Source organism: Staurois parvus, unplaced genomic scaffold (assembly GCF_062004578.1).
Source record: "Staurois parvus isolate SC_StPar_1 unplaced genomic scaffold, SC_StPar_1.0 ptg000303l, whole genome shotgun sequence".
In the NCBI taxonomy this organism is placed as follows: Eukaryota; Metazoa; Chordata; class Amphibia; order Anura; family Ranidae; genus Staurois; species Staurois parvus.
This window is the reverse complement of record NW_028318099.1, coordinates 12,001,174-12,021,542: the sequence shown is the minus strand read 5'-3', so window position 1 is coordinate 12,021,542 and position 20,369 is coordinate 12,001,174. Positions and strand designations below refer to the sequence as shown.

General features: G+C 41.7%; 1 protein-coding gene across 15 annotated transcripts in view; it reads right to left on the bottom strand.

Moving 5' to 3' along the window:
* TACC2 (transforming acidic coiled-coil containing protein 2) overlaps positions 1-20,369 on the bottom strand; it is a 222,898-nt gene that overhangs the window by 71,956 nt on the left and 130,573 nt on the right. The window contains exon 1 of one of the 15 annotated variants that reach the window (XM_089683255.1): positions 7,909-8,583. The exons of 13 other annotated variants lie outside the window; for them this stretch is intronic. In XM_089683255.1, coding sequence (XP_089539381.1) covers positions 7,909-7,979 — 71 coding nt within the window. In that variant the 5' untranslated portion in view covers positions 7,980-8,583. Of the gene's footprint in view, positions 1-7,908; positions 8,584-20,369 lie in introns of those variants that run through there. One more of the 15 variants, XM_089683256.1, reaches the window with a different exon arrangement.

Sequence of the window (20,369 nt, the reverse complement as noted above, 5' to 3'; positions counted from 1 at the left end):
TACTAAATGAACCACTGATGTATTTATACATGTTGATCATATCCCCCCTATATCTCCTCTTCTCAAGAGAGAATAAATTCAGTTCTTCTAATCTTTCCTCATAGCTGAGCTCCTCCATGCCTCTTATCAGTTTGGTTGCCCTTCTCTGTACTTTCTCCAGTTCCCCAATGTGCCCGAGTGTGTTCAGGCCTGTGCATGAAAGCACCCTCTAGTATCTACTGGGCAATTTAACAGGCTATAATCCAAAATCTGTGTGTTCCATGCTCTGTGGTTCCCTAATTATATATGTTTCATTACCCAACTCTACCATTTCTATAGTCTATGGCTGCTACAGTTTACTGGTAACCTTACCCAGGTTCACCACCAATGGATTAGAACTGGCACAGACATAAAGTGAGATTATCCAGTAACAGCTTGTACCAGTACAGCTAACAGGATAACGACAAAGAATGCCACATGTGAGATGATTTTACACATTATTAAGTTTCCACACAATGAACTTACTCGTACAGTATAGTAATAGGAGGTATAAAATGAATGCCACACTGTTTGCTGAATATTTCTGTGTTCACATAAAATGACCTTGTAAAGAGATTAGATCATTAGTTTGCATACATCAGTCAGTACCAGCACTGGCTCTGGAAGGCTCAGTAAGAGCACATAAGAGATAACATTACATGCTAGCATTGTCACCTCATAGAGAATGTGTATGGTGAAGATAAAGACCCAGGAACCCAGGAGGAGCAGACACATTTAGTAACTGTGCCTCAGGGCTCTAATTCAAGCTGAATCAGTATGAAGTGAACAGGATGCAAGTAAAAAAACCTGTCAGACTGGCATATCGATGTACAGTAATTACCCAAGCTTGGGTTTCCCAACACCGTCCTCGGGGGACACCCAACAGGGTAGGCCAAAGTAAAGAGGAGGCGTTGCTCATGACATACTTTTAAAGAGCAGGATACAGAATGAAGGCTTGATGTATTTATTTTGGTTTTCTAAAGCTTCCCATAAACCAGTAGAATTTTGTTGGACATTTTTCATAATCGGAACATTTCTTCAATTTTCTAATGGTTAATGGGGCCAAATCAATGTTTATTCTCGGCCATGGTGACAAGAAATTGCAAAGGAGCAGGATGGAATTTTTTTTCTCAAAATAATGAAAGTTTAACTGTAAATTTGGTTTTCATTCAGGAAAAAATATTCTTTGGGTAGGCCAAAGAAAAGAAGAGGTGTTGCTCTTGACATATTTTTAAAGCGCAGAATACACAAAGAAGTCTAGACAAAGATTACTGTCTTGGTTTTCTCAAGATGGCCATACACCAGGAGCATTTTGTTGGAAATTTTCTATAATAGGAACATACGTTCAATTTTCCAATGTTCATTTTCAAATGTGGTGGTGAGAAAATGCGAAGATGTAATGTACATGTTCTAGGCACAAAATGAAACGTGTTTATTATGTCATGGATTTTATTCAAGTAGCAGGTCTGGATGAAATTATAAGGGATTTTAAATGAAATTAGTTGACTCAATGATGACAAGATCGAATGATCTGATGAACTATTTTTCAGAATCTCCGTATGAACATTCAGATGAGATTCTACTGGTGTGTGGCCAGCCTAATAAAGAGGGTACAAATGTTAAAAGATACCATGTAAGAACTAAGGACATAACCAAAGAATGTAAATAGGTGTAAGCTTCTTTCATAGAACAACAAGATCATAGTAATATTTACAGGTAGACAGAACACACAGCATCAACTACATTTTTGTTTCATTTAAATCTGAGCTCTTTCAATAGCAGTTGCAGAGTTATATATCTGCAGCCCACATACACACAGCCAGAACTCCAAGCCCTGTAAATAACTCCAGCCCTAGGGAGCTATTGTCTGACTTCCATGTGCTCTCTATGCCCTAATGATTTTCTAATTGAGCTCAGGGCATATGTGTGGGAAAGATGAATTAATATCAAAGTATATGTTCATGAGCGTGGTCCTGGAAGCATCAGCTCAACCAAAACCAAATCTCCCAAGATATCACCATGATTTTGCAGCCCCTTCCGGTTTGCAGGTTTTCCCAGAGCAGACCTGTATATTTTCCATCCATTTGAAGATCGATGCTTGCTGTCATTCCCATTAATTTTCCTATTATGTACAGAGCGGTCAGTTTAAAGCTGAGCACCAGGCAAACAGGATTGACGTGGTGGCTGCAATGGAGGAAGGGGGAGTGTTGGGGCAATGAGTATAAGGTGGTTAGGGAGTGGACTTTACACAGACCTTGTGATCTGAATTTTCAAGGTGAAATGGTCTCTTTGATAATCCGTGGATTGAGGACAGGTAAGTATAAGATATGAAGGGGGGTTGGGGACAGTAGACATTACAAAATGTGTAACTGTTACCTTCAAAGTTGGGCATCAGGTAGGTATTATCAAAACACCATTTAATACATCTATGAATTCATTACAAATCGTGTGTATTTTAAACACAGTAAATCTTTACAGTAGCTTTCTGTAATCTCTTATAAACCAGGACTAAAGCTGGGTACACACCACCAGTTATTTTTCTGTTCAACCTAGCAGCTGAATGAAAAAAAAACTGAAGAGCTCAGAAGTAGCTCGCTGAACTAAATATCCAATGTTAGTACAACGGTCTCCCTGTTGAGCTATTGTGTTCTGACAAGGAGGCTACCCCCCCGGGCTACCCCTCCCCACCAGAACACACCAGTCAGTACTGGTAGCCATTGGCTGCCAGCTCTGATCGAATGCCAATCAAATACTGGTTTTCCAGCATGCCCATTCAATAGAAGCCAGACAGCTTATGTTGGACAGACGAGAGTGGTCCTGGAAGCATCAGCTCAACCAAAACCAAATCTCCCAAGATATCACCATGACTTTGCAGCCCCTTCCGGTTATATCCTATAAACCAGGATTAAATCTAGGTACACACCATCAGTTTTTTTTTCGTTCAATCCATCGGCTGAACAAAAAAAAATTGAAGAGCTCTGGAGGAGCACGCTGTACTAACTATCCCCCCACCCACCAGAACAACACCGGTCAGCCCTGGTAGCCATTGGCTGCCAGCACTGACCGAATGTCAGTCAGATGCTGATTTTCCGGTATGCCCGTTCGATAGAATCTGGCCGGCTTCTGTCAGACAGACAGGTGTACACATGGGCTAAATATCGGCTAGTTTCTATTGAACTGGCCGATACCAGCTGATAGTCGGACAATGAATATGGGGCTAAGACTGGGGGTAAGAGAACCAACACTAGTAGATATCAGCCTCTAATGCATTTCATAGTACTGTCAATCTAACATTGGTTGCCTACCGGCAAGAGAAGATAACTGGGTGTGTAAGGTTGTGATCTCATCAATGTGCTGCTGCATCTTTAATTTCCAATCAAAAGACTGGGTTGACTGGTAACCAAGCTTAGATGAGAAGTACAGGCTTTTAAAAAAATAAACTTACCTCCATGCTGCAGTATCTGTGTGATGCTGCAGCTGTCCCATGTTGACTCAAAAAAACAGGAACTGGATGATCCTTTGACTGTCAATTGCTCAGTTCTCATTCTGCTCTGAGTGGGGAGCAGTGTCTGTCAGTCACTGCTTTCTGTTCTGCTCCTCTAACGCTCACTGGAGTACCAGGATGGGGAGTGGGTGGGCACAGTTGGCGCCAGATTTCTGCGTGCTGAAGGGCAGAGTGAGCTGTCAATCAGGCAGCTGGGTGGATCCTGACTTCCCGAGCCTGAAGCGGCTCTGCCCCATCAGCTGATAGCAATCTACTTCTGGGTCACAGGAGTAAAAATAAATGTACACCTTTGACCCTCAAGAGAAGTACAGCAAAAAAAGCTTTGAACATACTTTTCTTTTAAGTACTTATCTGTACTGGTGCTTTCTGGCATGGGTGCCTGGATCACAAGATCGACTGAACAGAATTACAAGAACTATGCACATATAATTTATGTATTTTTGTGTATTTAGTTGTTTACTTGGCATACAACTTTAAATTGCACATCAAAGAGTTATACAACAGGCTGCAAGTAACAATGTCAGAAGTAATGTAAAGGAATAAGGGCCCAGAAATCACACAAGACCCTTTTTTATTGTTATATTTTAGTTGTGCACCACAACACCTACTACTCTCAAGCCTAGTACACACTGTGAGAAAATCAGATGGCCAATCGTCTGATTTTCCACAAAAGTGCGTATCATGATGTAGTCAGAATTGTAATGACTGATTTTCCACAAAAGTGCGTATCATGATGTAGTCAGAATTGTATTGACTGATTTTCCACAAAAGTGCGTATCATGATGTAGTCAGAATTGTATTGACTGATTCACCACAAAAGTGCGTATCATGATGTAGTCAGAATTATATTGACTGATTCTCCACAAAAGTGCGTATCATGATGTAGTCAGAATTATATTGACTGATTCTCCACAAAAGTGCGTATCACGATGTAGTCAGAATTATACTGACTTGTAATTATATTGAAAGCTTGTCGTGAAATTGTATGTTAGTGCAAATAAAAAAAGTATCACGGACAGTACTCAATTGTTTTCATTGACTTGTAAGAAAATTCTCAGCCAAAAAAGGCGATCATAGCTAAGTATGTACTAGTGTAGCAGAAGAGGAAGTGTAGAGTTGTTCTTTGATTCTGATCATGCACTTTTTTTCCATTTGATTATTTCCGTATGACTACTGTACACATTAAATGAAAATTGGATGTTGTGTTTACATACGACAAAAACTTTCTAGCTTGCACCCTCGTTTTTTGTTGTCCGAAAAGTCAGAATTGGCTGTCGAAAGCACTATACTAACAGTCAGATAATCAGCCATTCACACAATTTTCTTTTCGTGTGTGAGGGCCACTAGAATGCATTCAAAATGAATTCTAACACAACACATCACACTGCGGCTTGAGGGTTACCATCTATTTCAGTAGTCTACCATAAAAGAAACATTACTGCAAGGATTAAATGGGAATAGGCTCCTGATCATTTTAAAGGAATGTGGAAATGCATATTATGGCATTTTATTATATCTGCCTGAAGCTGAGCTTTAAATAAGCCTGACAGTGACATTATCTTCCCGCTCTGTGTTCCTATAGTCGCAGGGTTCTCTCCTCTTTGCACCCTTCTCTCCATTACTGATATCAGCACTATTTAAAGACAAAACAAAGCACAGGTAACCACATGCACACACAAAAACATGATCACTACACATACTATCTCCCTTCACCCTATTACATGGACAGCAAGGGTAGCAAAATAAAATCTATATATTCTATGAAAAAAAAAACAATTTTCTGTTTCCAGAAAAAGGTATAACAGTAAAACACCTTATAATATCAAAACAGAGCAAATGCACGGACCTCTTCAACGACACCGTCAAAATGGAGGCTTGTGGTTCTACCCATTCTCTAACTGGAATGAATACATCGTCTATGCCATCCTATTTAACATGCTGCCATAAAAAGTGTATTCACTCCCATCTTTCCCTAGAGATGTTAGGACATGTTTAAATACTTATGAGGCTGAAGAGCTCAGGTGCTTACAGTATGCTGCCGTTGGATGTCATTATTAGCCAGCAGTGACACACATTCCGTAGCATGACAGCAGCGCCTTGTGATGTCTCTCCGAGGGATAATTTGGGTGGAAAGGATTCTGGGGTAACATAGCAGGGAGTGCTGTTGAGCAACACTAAGATGTACTGGCACAGATTAAACACAAGGAAAAAGGCTGAGGACACGGTAAACCCTGCCTGGCACAAAGCCACCAAAGACAGCTGCTGGCCCCTTATTAGAGACATTTTCTACGCAATGTTGAGCAGCAATACAAAAAGGTGTTTTTCCAGATAAAAGAAAAAGTGAAATCCGCTCTAGGACTACACAATAGTAAATAAGCTTACAGTCCATATATAAAGGGCAGCGACAGTTTCCAGTTGAGAGCACAGTGCATTTTAGACAATTACATGAAAGAGCTTATCGGCAACAAGGAGGAACAAATCCAATTAATGATTTTTTTTTTTGTAGCAAACATCTACTGCTAGATGAGGAGTATCCTGAATGTTGTAATAGGTTAGTATTTCAGCATCGGCAGACCTATGAACAGGCTCAGCATTAGTGTGTTCAATGATTTAATGCATTTGTAGAATGGATGTGATGGAATGGCTTGCCTTAGAGGTTAGAGAGCAAGGCAGTCTTAGAAAATATTGTCCAGCCATCTCCTGCTTTCTCATATGTTTGTATGTGTGAAAAGACTAAAGGTGCCATGCATTCTTTGCACCTTATTGCAGAACAACAGTTTTAAAACTCCCATCATGGTTTACAGCCCCCCTACCATACACAGTACTGTCCAAAGGCTACTTATAATGACCATTCCATCCACATGAAAGTGAAATAAATGAAAGTGCCTTCTTAAAAGTTCATAGTCATTCGTTGTTGATAGAACTGAGACAGCATGTTTCAGGGGTCAACAAACATCCTTTCTCTTGTTGATTTCTTCTTCTTGGCCCCAAAATACATTGGATACCTTTTACCTTCCTGTTGTATTGGTTGTATCAACAATAAATGATCATGAACTCTTAAGATGACCATCTGCTGCTTTTCTTGTTGATTTTACTTGGACTTCTCAATTGTAGAGGCCACTGAATCCTTGGGGGTTGTCCACTTCTGTAGTTGAGTTGCTGAGGTTAAGTCTCAAGTCCAACCAATACCTTTTGATTGATGAACAAAAAGATTTAAGTCCAGCTGAAATCTACCTTTTGTTTTTGGATGTTCAACCATGATGGGCAAATGCCCTTATAAATGTGAAGGCAATCAAATCTAGGAACTTGTAATTATTTTTTAGGACTCAAGGAACACATCGTATACTTTCAATAACAACAGAAAAATAAAGCTGCTAATAGTATTTTTACAGGTATAATTTTTTCCTTTGATTTGACTAGACCTGTAACAAAGACAACCCAGTTGAAACACACACCTGCAGAAACTGGAGGTATCAAACAGGTCTTGCATCTTACCAGTGGCAAGGGGTGGGTGAACACTTTTGGCATTTACTGCTACTAGGTGCATTTTGTGAATTTGCCCCCTACAAACTCTATTCTCTAAGAAACACATGAATACTCACTGGTACTTTGCTCACGGATGGATATGCAACATTTAGCGTAGGAGATTAAAAAACGGCTACAGAAAACTGACCTGTGCACCTGCTGAAGGAAATAACTGCTTATCTGAATGAAATGTTCACGAATCAGGTAAAGATAGATGACATGATCTTGGGGTACAGTGTCAAAGCCCTGCATGAATACTTTGTGTATCTTATGTGATCAACTGCAAAGTGCAGCCAGGATATGTGCATTAAATAACCCATAGATACCACTCACCATCTACAGCAAGCTAGATTCTGATTGGCTGCTATGGGTTTCTACACTTTGTGCATCACACCAGCTCTTTGTGCTTTTCTACTGAATATGCTTGTCGTCAGAAAAAATACCTAAAATCAACTGGCTGGGTTGAATATATTTGCCTTTTCATTGCCATTTTGAGTCAACTAAATGTTTTTTTATGAAAAAATAAATCAGATATCCCTGTGTATGTTACTTTAACCCAGCCTGCCCAGCACTCTACAGGCTGATGGAGATGACACAGCCCACTAGAGAGTCAGGATTAATAGGCGCTGTACAGAACACTGTATATGGCAGTTGTTAGTGATGCAAAGCACCGAGGATTTATGAATGAATGACAATACACTTATGGTTCAGAGGCTAAGGTCACAATTCACTGCTAATGAGAAATTCAGGAAGCGCATGATGCTTTTGCATATCATGCGTTGCGGAAAACAGATTTATGACAGCCTCCATCAAACCAACTGTGATTCACAAAGGAATATTCCAAATGAGAGATTACTCACATATTTTCGGAAGGTTCACTTGCCAGGCTTGTGGCCTGTCCCTGCTGCAGTGCTGACTCAGTCCCTCCCATCCTCAGCAGGCTGCAGGTCGGCTCACAGCCTCCTGCACTGCCCAAACAGCAGTGCCTGGCCCAGAGTAAGACAGGAGCCTGCAGTGCGGAGATCAGCGACCCGCTGGCAGCCCTAATATCCAGCCCGGAGAGGTTAGCCTTAGGCAGCCTGTCTCCTGCCACCACCTTTATATCACAGGGAGCAGTGCCAGGGAACAGAGAGGAACATCACCTCTGATCGCTCACTACAGTAGGTGATGGTCATTTCCATTGCAGAATAGAATCCATTTGCGTGCTCCTTGTAACCTCAGCGAAGTCACGGCGTCACTGTGATTAGTCCAGTCAATCTGTGAAAGCTCTCAGCAAAGTCACTGGCTGAATGCAAATGGCTGTAGCACACAACGGGCGATGATGCTTGTCTGCTCAGACAGCACAATGAAAAAGCAAGAAGGGGGAGGGGAAACAGGACTGTAATGTTCCTCAACACAGGAGAATATTGGGCATCTTCATCTGCCTGAGCTCTCTTTCATGAAGGAGAATGGCTTGGAAGGGTGCATGATGAGTGGTCAGTCTAGGTGAAATAAGAGAAAGGAGATGGAGAGAGCTGGAGCAGCATCAGCAGCGCAGGCTCCAGCAGAGAGGAGGAGGGGAAGCAATGGCTTCAGTTTAACTCCTTTACGTCTGATCCTTATAATACTGCCTACAGATCAGTGTTAACAAAGAGATGCTGAAATTTACATATTCCATTCTTGACAATAAAAGCTCCATACCACCACTCCCTGTATTATACATACACCTGACACAAGGTAACCTAACCCCATAATGCTCAGAGTTTCTCCAAAAATGTCCATAGATGCAACCATCCGTGAACACATAATAATCATCACACTCTCCCAGATGCTGGATTACAATAGCAGCTATTCAAAAACAAAAAGTATGTGCAGTAACCCATAGGAGACCATCAGAATTGTGCTCAGTAAGCAATTGCAAATTTTGCCACAGTAAATTGAAATCTGTTACTGCATGTCGTCACTGTCCTGTGCTTTGCTTTATTTAATCCGCAAGAAAGTCATTAGAGCAGCCTTTCTCAAGATTTTAAACCCTGAAGAACCCTTAAAATCATTTTTAGGTCTCATAACCTATTCATCAGAAGGCAAAGGGAAACCTGTCGTTATATTGGCAGTCAGTGGGACTTTACAATGGTGGCTAAAATACACTCCTTACAGATAGTTAAAAGATCACTGGTTTACATGTTTAGAAAAAAAAAGATCATGGGTGTTATGACCCTGTCTCTGTCAAGTAATGTTGGCCCTGAAACTACTCTGTCAGGTAGTGTTGGCCCTGGAAATACTCTGACAAACAGTGTTGGCCCCATAACTATTCTGCCAAGTAGTGTTGGTCCCATGAGTACTTTGCCAAATATTGTTGGCTCCATAACTACTCTGCCAAGTAGTGTTGACCCCATAACTACTCTGCCAAGTTGCGTTGGCCCCATAACTACTCTGCCAAGTAGTGTTGGCCTTGGAACTACTCTGTCAAGTAGTGTTGGCCCCAGAACTACTCTGCCAAGTTGTGCTGGCTCCATAGCTACTCTGTCAAATAGTGTAGGACCCAGAACTACTCTGTCAAGTTTTGTTGGCCCTGGAGCTACTATGCCAAATTGTGTTGGCTCCATAACTACTCTGCCAAATAGCGCTGGCTCCATAACTACTCTGCCAAGCACTATTGGCCCCAAAACTACTCTGCCAAATAGTGTTAGCCCCATAACTACTCTGCCAAGCACTATTGGCCCCAAAATTACTCTGCCAAATAGCGCTGGCTCCATAACTACTCTGCCAAGCACTATTGGCCCCAAAACTACTCTGCCAAATAGTGTTAGCCCCATAACTACTCTGCCAAGTAGTGTTGGCCCTGGAACTACTCTGTCAGGTAGAGTTGGCTCTGAAATTACTCTACCAAGTACCGTTGGCCCCAGAACTATGCAGGAACCATTAGGTGGGGGAGGGCAGTCAGCAGCAGCTCAAGAAACCCCTAGCCCCTCTGGAGGAGCCCTGGAGTTCTACAGAAACCTGGTTGAGAATGGCTGAATGAAAGGATACTTAAAATATATCTAAAAGCAAAAAGTTTTTTTGTTTTGAATAGAAAGGTGAGTGGTTTGACCACTGGTTAGGTGTTTATTTCTGTCTGTTTCCGCACTAAGAAGGTGTGTCTTGGTGACCATTGTCATTGGGTCTGAAACTGAAGGAAAATCAAAAATTTTAAGTCGTCACTAGGACAAGAACTGATAGGATTTTTGCTCAGATGACAACTGTCAAAGAGGGGATTTATCTTACTTCCTTTCCTGTAGACACAACAGAAAGTGAAGGGAAAAATTAAAAACAGGATTTGACCTTACATATACATAAAACAGAGCCTGATATATCCAGTAGCCAGGTAGTCAATGCAGAAGAAGGTTGGAGCCTGGGTTTTTTGGGTGTTTTCTATGATATTCCTTAGCTCCTTAAAGCAGAATTTTACTTAAAAAAACAAAAGTTGGCCATTTACCCCCCACTATCAGGTTAAAAAGCAGATTTTTAAATTTTATTTTTGCTCTTTACTCCACCCCACCCCCTGCCTCCATTCTCTCCTTGGCGAGAATGACGTGCTCTGCCCTAGCAGTCACCTGGGACATACCAATCACAAATCCCAGGAGACTTCAGGAGTAGGGGAACACTGGAGGGTGTGTGTCATCAGGGGTGGCTGCAAGAACTCAGTAGAGACAGCTGGCTCCCAAATGAAGTAAAAGTGAACATGGCGGCGTAAAACCTGGCATGTGGCAGTGGAGCAAGGGTGTTCAGAAGAGAATGCTGGCATCTCTGTATGTTTATTGCGACTTACCCAGCACATAAAGTGAGGAGGTAGAGGGTTTAAATATATACAAAAGCAGGTGAAGTTCCTCCTTTAAACTTTCTGATGGTAGAGATGAAACGAGAGATTTGTAAACTGTGGAAAATCTCAGATTGCATAAGTGAATTACGTTTCATATACTTCATGCAAACTGCTAAATCTATATAAAAAAGCAATGTATTTTAAATCATGCAGTCCATGCCTGCTGTGTGATTTGGATTTTAGATATTCTTAAAAATATGCAAATTTTCACCTGTGTGAATAGACATTCATGCGTTATAGAGGAATCCACCCAGCCCTACCAGCAGGATCCTGACAAGATTTGCACTCTTCTTCAGTGCTAGTTCATAAACACAATGACCAATAGTAGCCGATCACACAAAGAACTGAAAACTGATCTCTAGAAGAACTGTAAAAAGCGCAAACAAAACAGAAGGTATTTTAGCCGCTTCTCCCCTTTCCACAATATCACTTTCCTCCCCCCTACTGAGATATTAGTGACACTAATTCCCCCAATGCAACCAACACAGCCATATGTCTCCCAGCATTAGGAACATTGCAGGTCACTGTGACTTCTCTATTCTCTTCTATTCACAAAAATAAATCTTATCCCAGCTGAGTGATATGAGCCAAGTTCCAAGAGAATGGAATTTCACAGAATATATCCAAGGTGGAAACTTAGAATTTAATATCAAATCGTGACCAAATGAATTGGTGTCAATGCATTCGCAGCAGTATAAAATGAAATTGAATGAAAATAGAAGGGGGGCAATGGAAACACCGAAATATCTCTCAGCATTTATACCAATATATATACAAAGCATGTGCTGCAAACCACAATGGACATATGTCTACTCTGCAATGGGGAAACACTGGGGAATTATCTCAACATTTGCAGGCTGGGTTAAGACCCCAAAAAGATTAACACAAGGTCATTTGAGAACTCAGCCAACTCAGCAGAATAAATCTGATGAACTATATTTACATCTAAACCTCTAATGCTCCACAAGCTAAGTGGTGTATTTATAGAAATTGTGCAAAATGTGTTTCCATAGCTGTTGGCCCATGTAAATTCATTCAGGGGCAAAATCAATTGCTCTTCAGCTGTATTCTCTGCAATTCAAAGGTGTACATACAAATGCATGCAGAAAATACCACAATATGGCCACTAGATGGTGCTTAAGAGCATACTCTATTCCTATGATATTCAGTGCCATCTAGTGACCATAATGAGGTATTTTCTGCATTCAAACATTCAAGCTGCAGAGAACATAGCCTCAGGTCATTCACATTTGCCCTATACCAGGGGTAGGCAACCTGCGGCTCTCTAGTTGTTGTGGAACTCTTTTTCCCATGAGGCATTGCAACATTACAAAACTGACAGTTACAGCTATGACTTGCAGAAGTATGATGGATGGAACTTGTAGTCCTGCAACAGCTGGAAAGCCACAGGTTGCTACCCCTGCCCTATACAGACGAAATACATTTACATGCAGTTTTGATGGGCAAACAGATGTCAAGTTTTTAGAAATATACCCCTGCTAGCCGCGACCTCCCCCCTTTCCTTCCACCCACTATTTGTTAAACATACTGCCATCCATCTAAACATTTTTTTTCAATGTTTGCCTTTAGACCCAATCTGCAAAGAAGATGGCTAGATGGACTTTTTGAGTGCTAGGTATGTTACAGTTCTGCTTTTAGGCTGAATTATTTCACAGGTATATTTAAAAATCCTATTTAATAATTAAATAAAAACGTTAAGATGCGTATTTATAAAGCAGTGAGGATGACCTTCATCAAACATTCACTGGTAGTGAATTCCACCTCACAATAAATAATGAATGCACCTATATTTCAAAAGCAATAATGGCCTTTTTTTTGCATTGGATCCTACAATGCATTGCAACCACATTCAGTGGATTGCAGGTACAATGCTCTGGCTCCTGCAAGCCAGCTGGAGCGGGAGGATGTATCAATGGACTATAAGGCTCCATTCACACCTATGCAGTTTGCCTTTTCTCAGTTTTGCAGTGCTTTTCGCAGTTCGCTTTTCTACACACGTTTTGGATGTGTTTTTGATGCATTTTTACTGCGTTTTGTTCAGCTTCTTTTTTTTTTTAAGTGGATTTTTTTTTTTCTGGACAGAAAAATGCAAAATTCAGCAAAAACGCAGCAAAAAGTAGCTACCATACATTTCAACAGATTTTCCTTTGAACTCTATTGTAGCAAAAACTCTGCTTTTAAAAAGTCTCTGACCCTTTCCAAAAACACAGCAGCTCAAAATAGCATAGATGTGAATATGTCCCATAGGAAACCATGTTATATGGACTGTAGTATGTTTCTGCAAAAAACAAAAAGTACTAAAAAAAGCATTGGTGTGAACGGAGCCTAAAGCTCGTTACACACGGTCCAAATCCTGCTGAACCAGCCGACATTCTGATCATGTGTACAGCTGTCCTTCTTACAGAAGCAGGTCTAAGGACAGGACAGGCTTTTGTCAAAGGAACATACTAGAAAACCTGTATGTGAGTGCTGATTGGTGTGTTCTGGAAGGGGGGGTTCCCCTGTCAGGACACAAAGGCACAGCAGGAGCGATCAATGCATTAACATTGCTTGTTTATTATTTTTTTTTTTTTTTTCAGGTACTTATACAGTGCCATCAATTTACACAGCTCTTTACACATATATATTGTACATTCACATCAGTCCCTAACCCTCAAGGGGTGTACAATCTAAGGTCCCTAACTTACATTCATGCATACACATACTATGGACAATTTAGACAGGAGCCAATTAACCTACCAGCATGTCTTTGGAGTGTGGGAGGAAGCTGGAGTACCCGGAGGAAACCCACGCAGGCACAGGGAGAACATGCATACTCCAGGCAGGAGGTGTCGTGGCTGGGATTCAAACCAATGACCCTAGTACTGCCAGGCAGAAGTGCTAACCATTTAGCCACTGTGCTACCCCACTAGTTGTTTAGTACAACAATCTCACTGGATTGAACGAAAAAAACCTTAATGTGTGTACCAGTCCTAAGTGTGGGGACATCACCGCACTTGTGCTCCATTGGGAACTATAGTGCCTTTGTCCAATTTAAAACACATGCAAATAAAGATTCAGTGAATGTTTGCTATCTGTCAAATTAACAGACTTCTAAAGATGTGCCTCTATTTATAACACATTCATTGGTCACAAGCATTTCTCCATCCTGCACAAACTTTCCCTGTATTTTCTCTAATTTGATTATTTCCTATGATCGCTAGCTCCATCTAGTGGCCTTAATACTATATTTTTTTCTAATTGAGGTCATTAAAAACAAATTCCTCATTTTGGACATTAGATGGAGCTGATAATAATCATAGGAAATAATCATATTCAAATACAGAAAAATGTGTACAAATCTTTGTGACATTCATCCAACGAATGTTTTATAACTAGACCCCTTGGGATCAGTTGCTGCACTAGCTTTCAGTCTCATGGAATTTATCCCAACCTGAAATAATAAAATATAATATAAATGCAATTGATTTTGGTAAACAATAAAACAGCTGTACAAAAATACTGTGCTACAGTTTTGTTAACTCTAGGCTCTAGATCTAGACATCGAATCAACCTGTAGAGCACCAAAATAGTTTTTAAGTGCAATTAATCTTTACACATTTCTTCCTCCAGCAGACTGTACATAGATTTAAAATTCTCCCGGCTGTCAGAGTCCATCTTATCTGGTTACATTTCAGCCTGCCATTAAACTGCTAGTGTCTCTGCAGCTATGGAGCTGCTGTGTGATTGTGAGAGCTGGACCTGTCGCCAGCGGGGGGATCAGAGTGGGATGGACCAGATGGGGACATTGCACTCTCCTCACATTACACTGCCATCTGTCTAGAGATAAGTATGAGCATGGCACCATCACAAGCTCCGCTCATATTTCTGACCAGCATTAAAAGTCCCACACAAATCATTTTCATAGCACAGCTATAGATAGGCTGACTTTTTCAGAAAATACCAAAATTGGCCCTAATGGTAATGGTTGTGACATACTGCATGTGGCGCCCCCTAGGCATGATAACTGCATTCTGCATTCAAATAGTAAAATATTCATTCCCTACTATAAAGACAGCCATCAAACGTTGGTCATGCTGAAGAATCTTTGATCTGTTTTACAGTATCTCATACACTAAGGGGGTCTTGAATAAAAACATGCATGTCCATTCATCTATGCATTTACATTTTATCTGTGTGAACTCAACAAATACGCTTTTTAGACTAGTTTTCTCCTCTGATCGAACATTTTATTGTGGACATCATTACCCAATGGTTACATTTAATTGTTCATTCCCTCTATTCGATCCAAGAAATATTCGATTGCCTCTCAGGGGAATTTTTTTCCCAGCAGGAACAAATTGGATCGTGCTTTGCTGGGGTTTTTTTGCCTTCCTCTGGATAAACTGTGGGTATAGGACAGGGGCGGACTGACCATTTGGAAACTCAGGCACTGCCCGATGGCCCGGGATCAGTAGGGGGCCCCATGAGATGCCCCTGGTACCTTTTTCATAGGCTTTTTTGAGTTTGGGCAAGGGCACAGGGGCCCCATGATCCCCTATTGCCCGGGGGCCCCATGAGTTGTCAGTCCGCCCCTGGTATAGGATTATAACAGTTTTTTTTTTTTCTATGGTTGAACTGGATGGACTTTTGTCTTTTTTCAGTCAGACTAACTATATCACCTGATATCACCTGATATGCCTATTTAGAATTATTACATGGCATTTCTCCATTCAATAATGTCATTCCAATGCTCCTCAGCTTCATCTACAGGCCATAATGCAGAATGTTAAAAAGCCTATAATAAAAGCACATTCAGTCAGATGAGAAGATAGTCTAAATGGTTAGCATTTCTGCCTGGCAGTACTAGGGTAGTTGGTTCCAATCCCAACCAGGGCACCACCTGCCTGGAGTTTTCATGTTCTCCCTGTGCCTGCGTGGGTTTTCTCCAGGTACTCCGGTTTCCTCCCACACTCCAAAGATATGCTGGTAGGTTAATTGGATCCTGTCTATATTGGCCCTAGTATGTGTGTGTATGAATGTAAGTTAGGGACCTCAGATTGTACACACCTTGAGGGTTAAGGACTGATGTGAATGTACAATATATATGTAAAGTGCTGCATAAATTGATGGTGCTATATAAGTACCTGTAATAAATAAAAAATAATAACATTAGTTTTTGCCCAATTTGCACAGAACAAATGTATACGCAGATGCACTTGATGAATACCTAAACATGTTTTATGAACAGCTCACTACTAGGTGCAGGTCTAAATTTACCGTTAGGCTCATTAGGGAATGCATTAATAAAGCAGCAGTATTGACCTCATGGTGGTCATGCTGCTGATTAAAGCGGAAATAAACTCTGAACATTTTTTTTAATGGGCCTCCAGGGGATTTATATCACAATATGGCATTATATGCACCATATATTAGCACATTTTGGTAGGCATAGTTGTCAAACAAAGCCTTCCAATACTGCGTTGTCAGCGCTTCCATTGCTCCTGGGTGCGGTAATCTTCCTTCTGGGTTCCTTTTATTCTGCTGCTTGAATGGCTGGGCCGGGATGATGTCACTCCCACGCATACGCATCAGAGTTGCTTCTTCACACACAGAGCGGTGCCGTAAATGTACTCTGAGTTGCACATGTGTGACAGGCAGGGAGAAGCATTTATGACAGAGAAGACCACTAAGGTCCCCTCTGTTATAGAAATCCTGCCTATCAGCGGTTGCTCAAATTTAAACTTTAATTTAAAAAAAAAATGCTACATATTTTTAAAGTACAACAATGTATGGTGAGCTTTAGGGCTCATGTACACAGGGCATTTGGAAAACGCTTCTGACTGCTGGAAACTGACTGCTAGAAAACGTCGGTAAAAAAAAAGTCAGTTTAGCCGTGTTTGCATACCGCATTTATGCGTGTTTGCGTTTAGAAGCGTTTTTAAAAGATAACCTCAGGAGACCCTCCTAAATGCCCAGAATCCACTGAAAAATAGTAAATAATTAACTATTTAAGACAATTTGAGTGAAATAGAGAGAGCAGAAGCAGAGAGAGCAGTATGTGTTGAGATTGCCTATCTTTTCTGGTTGTATTCACTATGGATCCCATCATGAGCATAATCAGGGGCGGACTGACCATTTGGAAACACGGGCACTGGGGTCAGTAGGGGGCCCCATGAGATGCCCCTGGTACCTTTTTCATAGGCTTTTTTGAGTTTGGGCAAGGGCACAGGGGCCCCATGATCCCCTATTGCCCGGGGGGCCCCATGAGTTGTCAGTCCGCCCCTGAGCATAATGCAGCACATTCTACCATTTTCCCTTCACGCGAAACCTGGAACTGACTGCGCTGGTGTACCGGGTCCATTTGAATACATGGAAAACGCTTTGCATGCATTTTTGATGAAGAAAAAAGGCTCTGGACAGCATCTGGATATGGACCTGTCAAAAAACGCATCTAAACGCAAACAATTGTAAACGCGGTTAACCGCGTTTATAAGCATTTAAATGCGCTTACAAGCATTTGGCGTTTGAAATGCTCGTAAAATCTACTCCTGAACACAATTTTGGTGCGTTCAAAAAAACGACTGTGAACTCAACTGCCGACATAGTGTACATGGACACATAGGAAATAAAAGAGAGTTCAGGGGATGATGAAACAAACGCTGACCAGCTCCTGAACATCAGTTTAGCAGCTGCAGTGTGCATGAGCCCTTAGAGTCACTATACACAGAGGCGTCCCTAGGGTTGGTGTCACCCGGTGCGGTAACACTTGGTGACACCCCCTCCAATGATCCCCGCAGGATAGATCAGATCTGTGGATTGAGCATATTGGATTAGAGTCCGATCCGTTATCCTCCCAAATCCACAGATCTGATCCATCCTGCGGGGATTGTCAGCTTGCAACCTATACCTTAACTGATCTCTCCATCCGGGGTTAATGGACTCCGATCCATTATGCTCAAATCCACAGATCCGATCCATCCTGTAGGGATCGTCGGCTTGCTTTAAAACTTACCTTTTCGTGGAGTGGGTCCAGTGTCACCGCGTGCAATAGCTGTCACCCGGTGCGGCGTGCACCCCCCGCACTTGCCTAGGGATGCCCCTGACTATACACATTACAATCTTTGTACAGTCAACTTACGATTTACCAAATCTATGCAATACGAAGATTTACTTCATCTATCCAAATAATCTTTATCCAATCAGACAGGCCCTGGTTCTACAATCAGATTGTAATGTGTATGGTGAGCTTTATACAGACTATAGTTGTCCTTTAATGTACCTTTATAAGGCAAGAGCTACAGTTCCTAAGCTGGTAAAACTCTGGAGGTCACAGATTGACTCTTCTCCTTCCCCGATGGCCTTTATAACAGAGGAGACAGTGTTAGAGGAGACATAGGCTTGGCTGCTCCTGTACTTTCATGTGTGTGGACACTGTGCTGCTATTGTGTGATCACACATCCCGTCCTGGAAGCAGCACAATCACCATACAAAGCATGGATGGAACACACAGCTCTGCAGTCCATTATACACTGAAAGATTTCCTATGTTCTAATACATCCCGAGTCCAATTCAATATGTCAAATGAGTGCATCAGAATGTACTGTACATAGGATCCGCATACTCTACTGAACGCTTCATTTACAGGCAAGGCACGCACCAACGTGCATTAGTACACATATACATGGCAGATCACAGTAAAGTATTATGTTTTTAAATCCTAACTGAGCCCTGTGCTGCTGTAAGAGTTACAAATTCTCTGCATTAGGGTAGAAAAACCTTTTTAAAGGTCAGCCCCTCCCTCCCAGCCATCGAAATACTTACCAGAGCCCGCTTTGGATTCTGCAATGTGCACAAGGGCAGCAATGCTGCTCTCTCCTCACTGGACATGAGGGCAGCAGCAGCAATCATTGGCCATTGGTTCCGACTGCTGTCAAGTCAATCCTGTGAGGAGTGAGCAGGGGCAGGGCCAAACCGCACTGCGTATGTCAATAGACACACGCAGCCCAGCTTGAAATCGAGCCTGCACCTTTGCCGCTTGCTAGGGGGGCAGACACAGAAGAGGAGGAGCAGAAAGTGGGACCCTAAAAGAGCACGTTCAGGGCCACACTGTTCAAAACTATTGCATAGAGCAAGTAAGTATAACATGTTTGTTAATTTAAAAAAATAAAAACTCTCCAATCACTTTAGGCTGACCACAAATGGATTGAAAATCATCCTGTTCAGTAAGGAACGGTGGAATTTTGATCCATCTGTGGCCATTTCCACTCAAGAGAAGTCAATCTAATGATCAGCTTTTCTCAAATGGGATTGTTGGAAAATTTTCATTCAATCAGCGTGTGCAGCCAATCAGCTGCAGTGCTGATCAGTGTATTCTGACAGCAGAGGAGTCCCCACTGTCAGAATACAATAACAAAATGGGGAGGATTCTTTAACTGTGGGGGATGGGGGAATCCATTATTTTTTTATCATCCCACAACAACCATAATAAAGCACTGAAGTTTTGAATGCTTGACATTATGTGGAAGGAAGAGGTAAGCACCAATGACCTGATATGTTGCTCAGCATTACAAATCACTGCTAGTTTTTGGGCTCCTTGGGACCCCAATATGAAGGATGTATGCAGGAGGTGCTTGCAGGTACCCCTTTCCCCACTGTTCACTTTAAGTCTGGGTTCACACTTGTGCGGGGCAACATACCGCATGTGATTCACACAGGAACCGCACATGCGAATTCTGTGTGGTGCGATTTGAGCCATACATTTTGCATAGCTAAAATCGCACCACATTCACACCAAAAAGGTGCAGGATCCTTTTTTTGGTGCGCACTAGAATCGGATTGCATGGGTGCTCACACCTAAGCGATCTGATTCTGCACCACGTTTTACGTACTGATTTTGGGGTGTTGTTAACTTAAATTACACACCCGCAATGGTTCGTGTGAACGGGGTGCCATTACGCTGCGGTGCGGAAATTGCACAGAAACCGGTGCAAATTTTGCACCGCATCAGTGTGAACCCAGGTTAAGTGTGGATTTACACATGTGCGGTGCGAATTGAAGCTCCGTTTTCACAGCTAATTGATCAAGTGGTTATTCAGCGGTTCAAGTCAGGTTTATATCAGGTTCAGGTCAGGATTTTAGCCTGTTCACAAGTGACGACATCTGCGATTCGGAAGCATTCCCATAGAAGTCAATAAGCCTGAATTCGCATCTGAGCCAGACCGCAGTGGTCACTTACAGGACTCTTTTTCAATTCCCAAGGAATCTGCACACCGGTTAAACTGTATATGCAGCATGTGAACAGGCACAATAGAAAGCAATGGAATTCACGTCATGCAATCCCCATTATGCTGTCCCATTACTTTTGGTCCCTTAACCTCCCTGGCGGTATGATTATTTCAGATTTTTGGTGCTGAAAGCGGTACCATTTTTTTGCATGGAAATATGTATTTTTTTTATTGTAGGCTGTAATTTTTAGGAAAA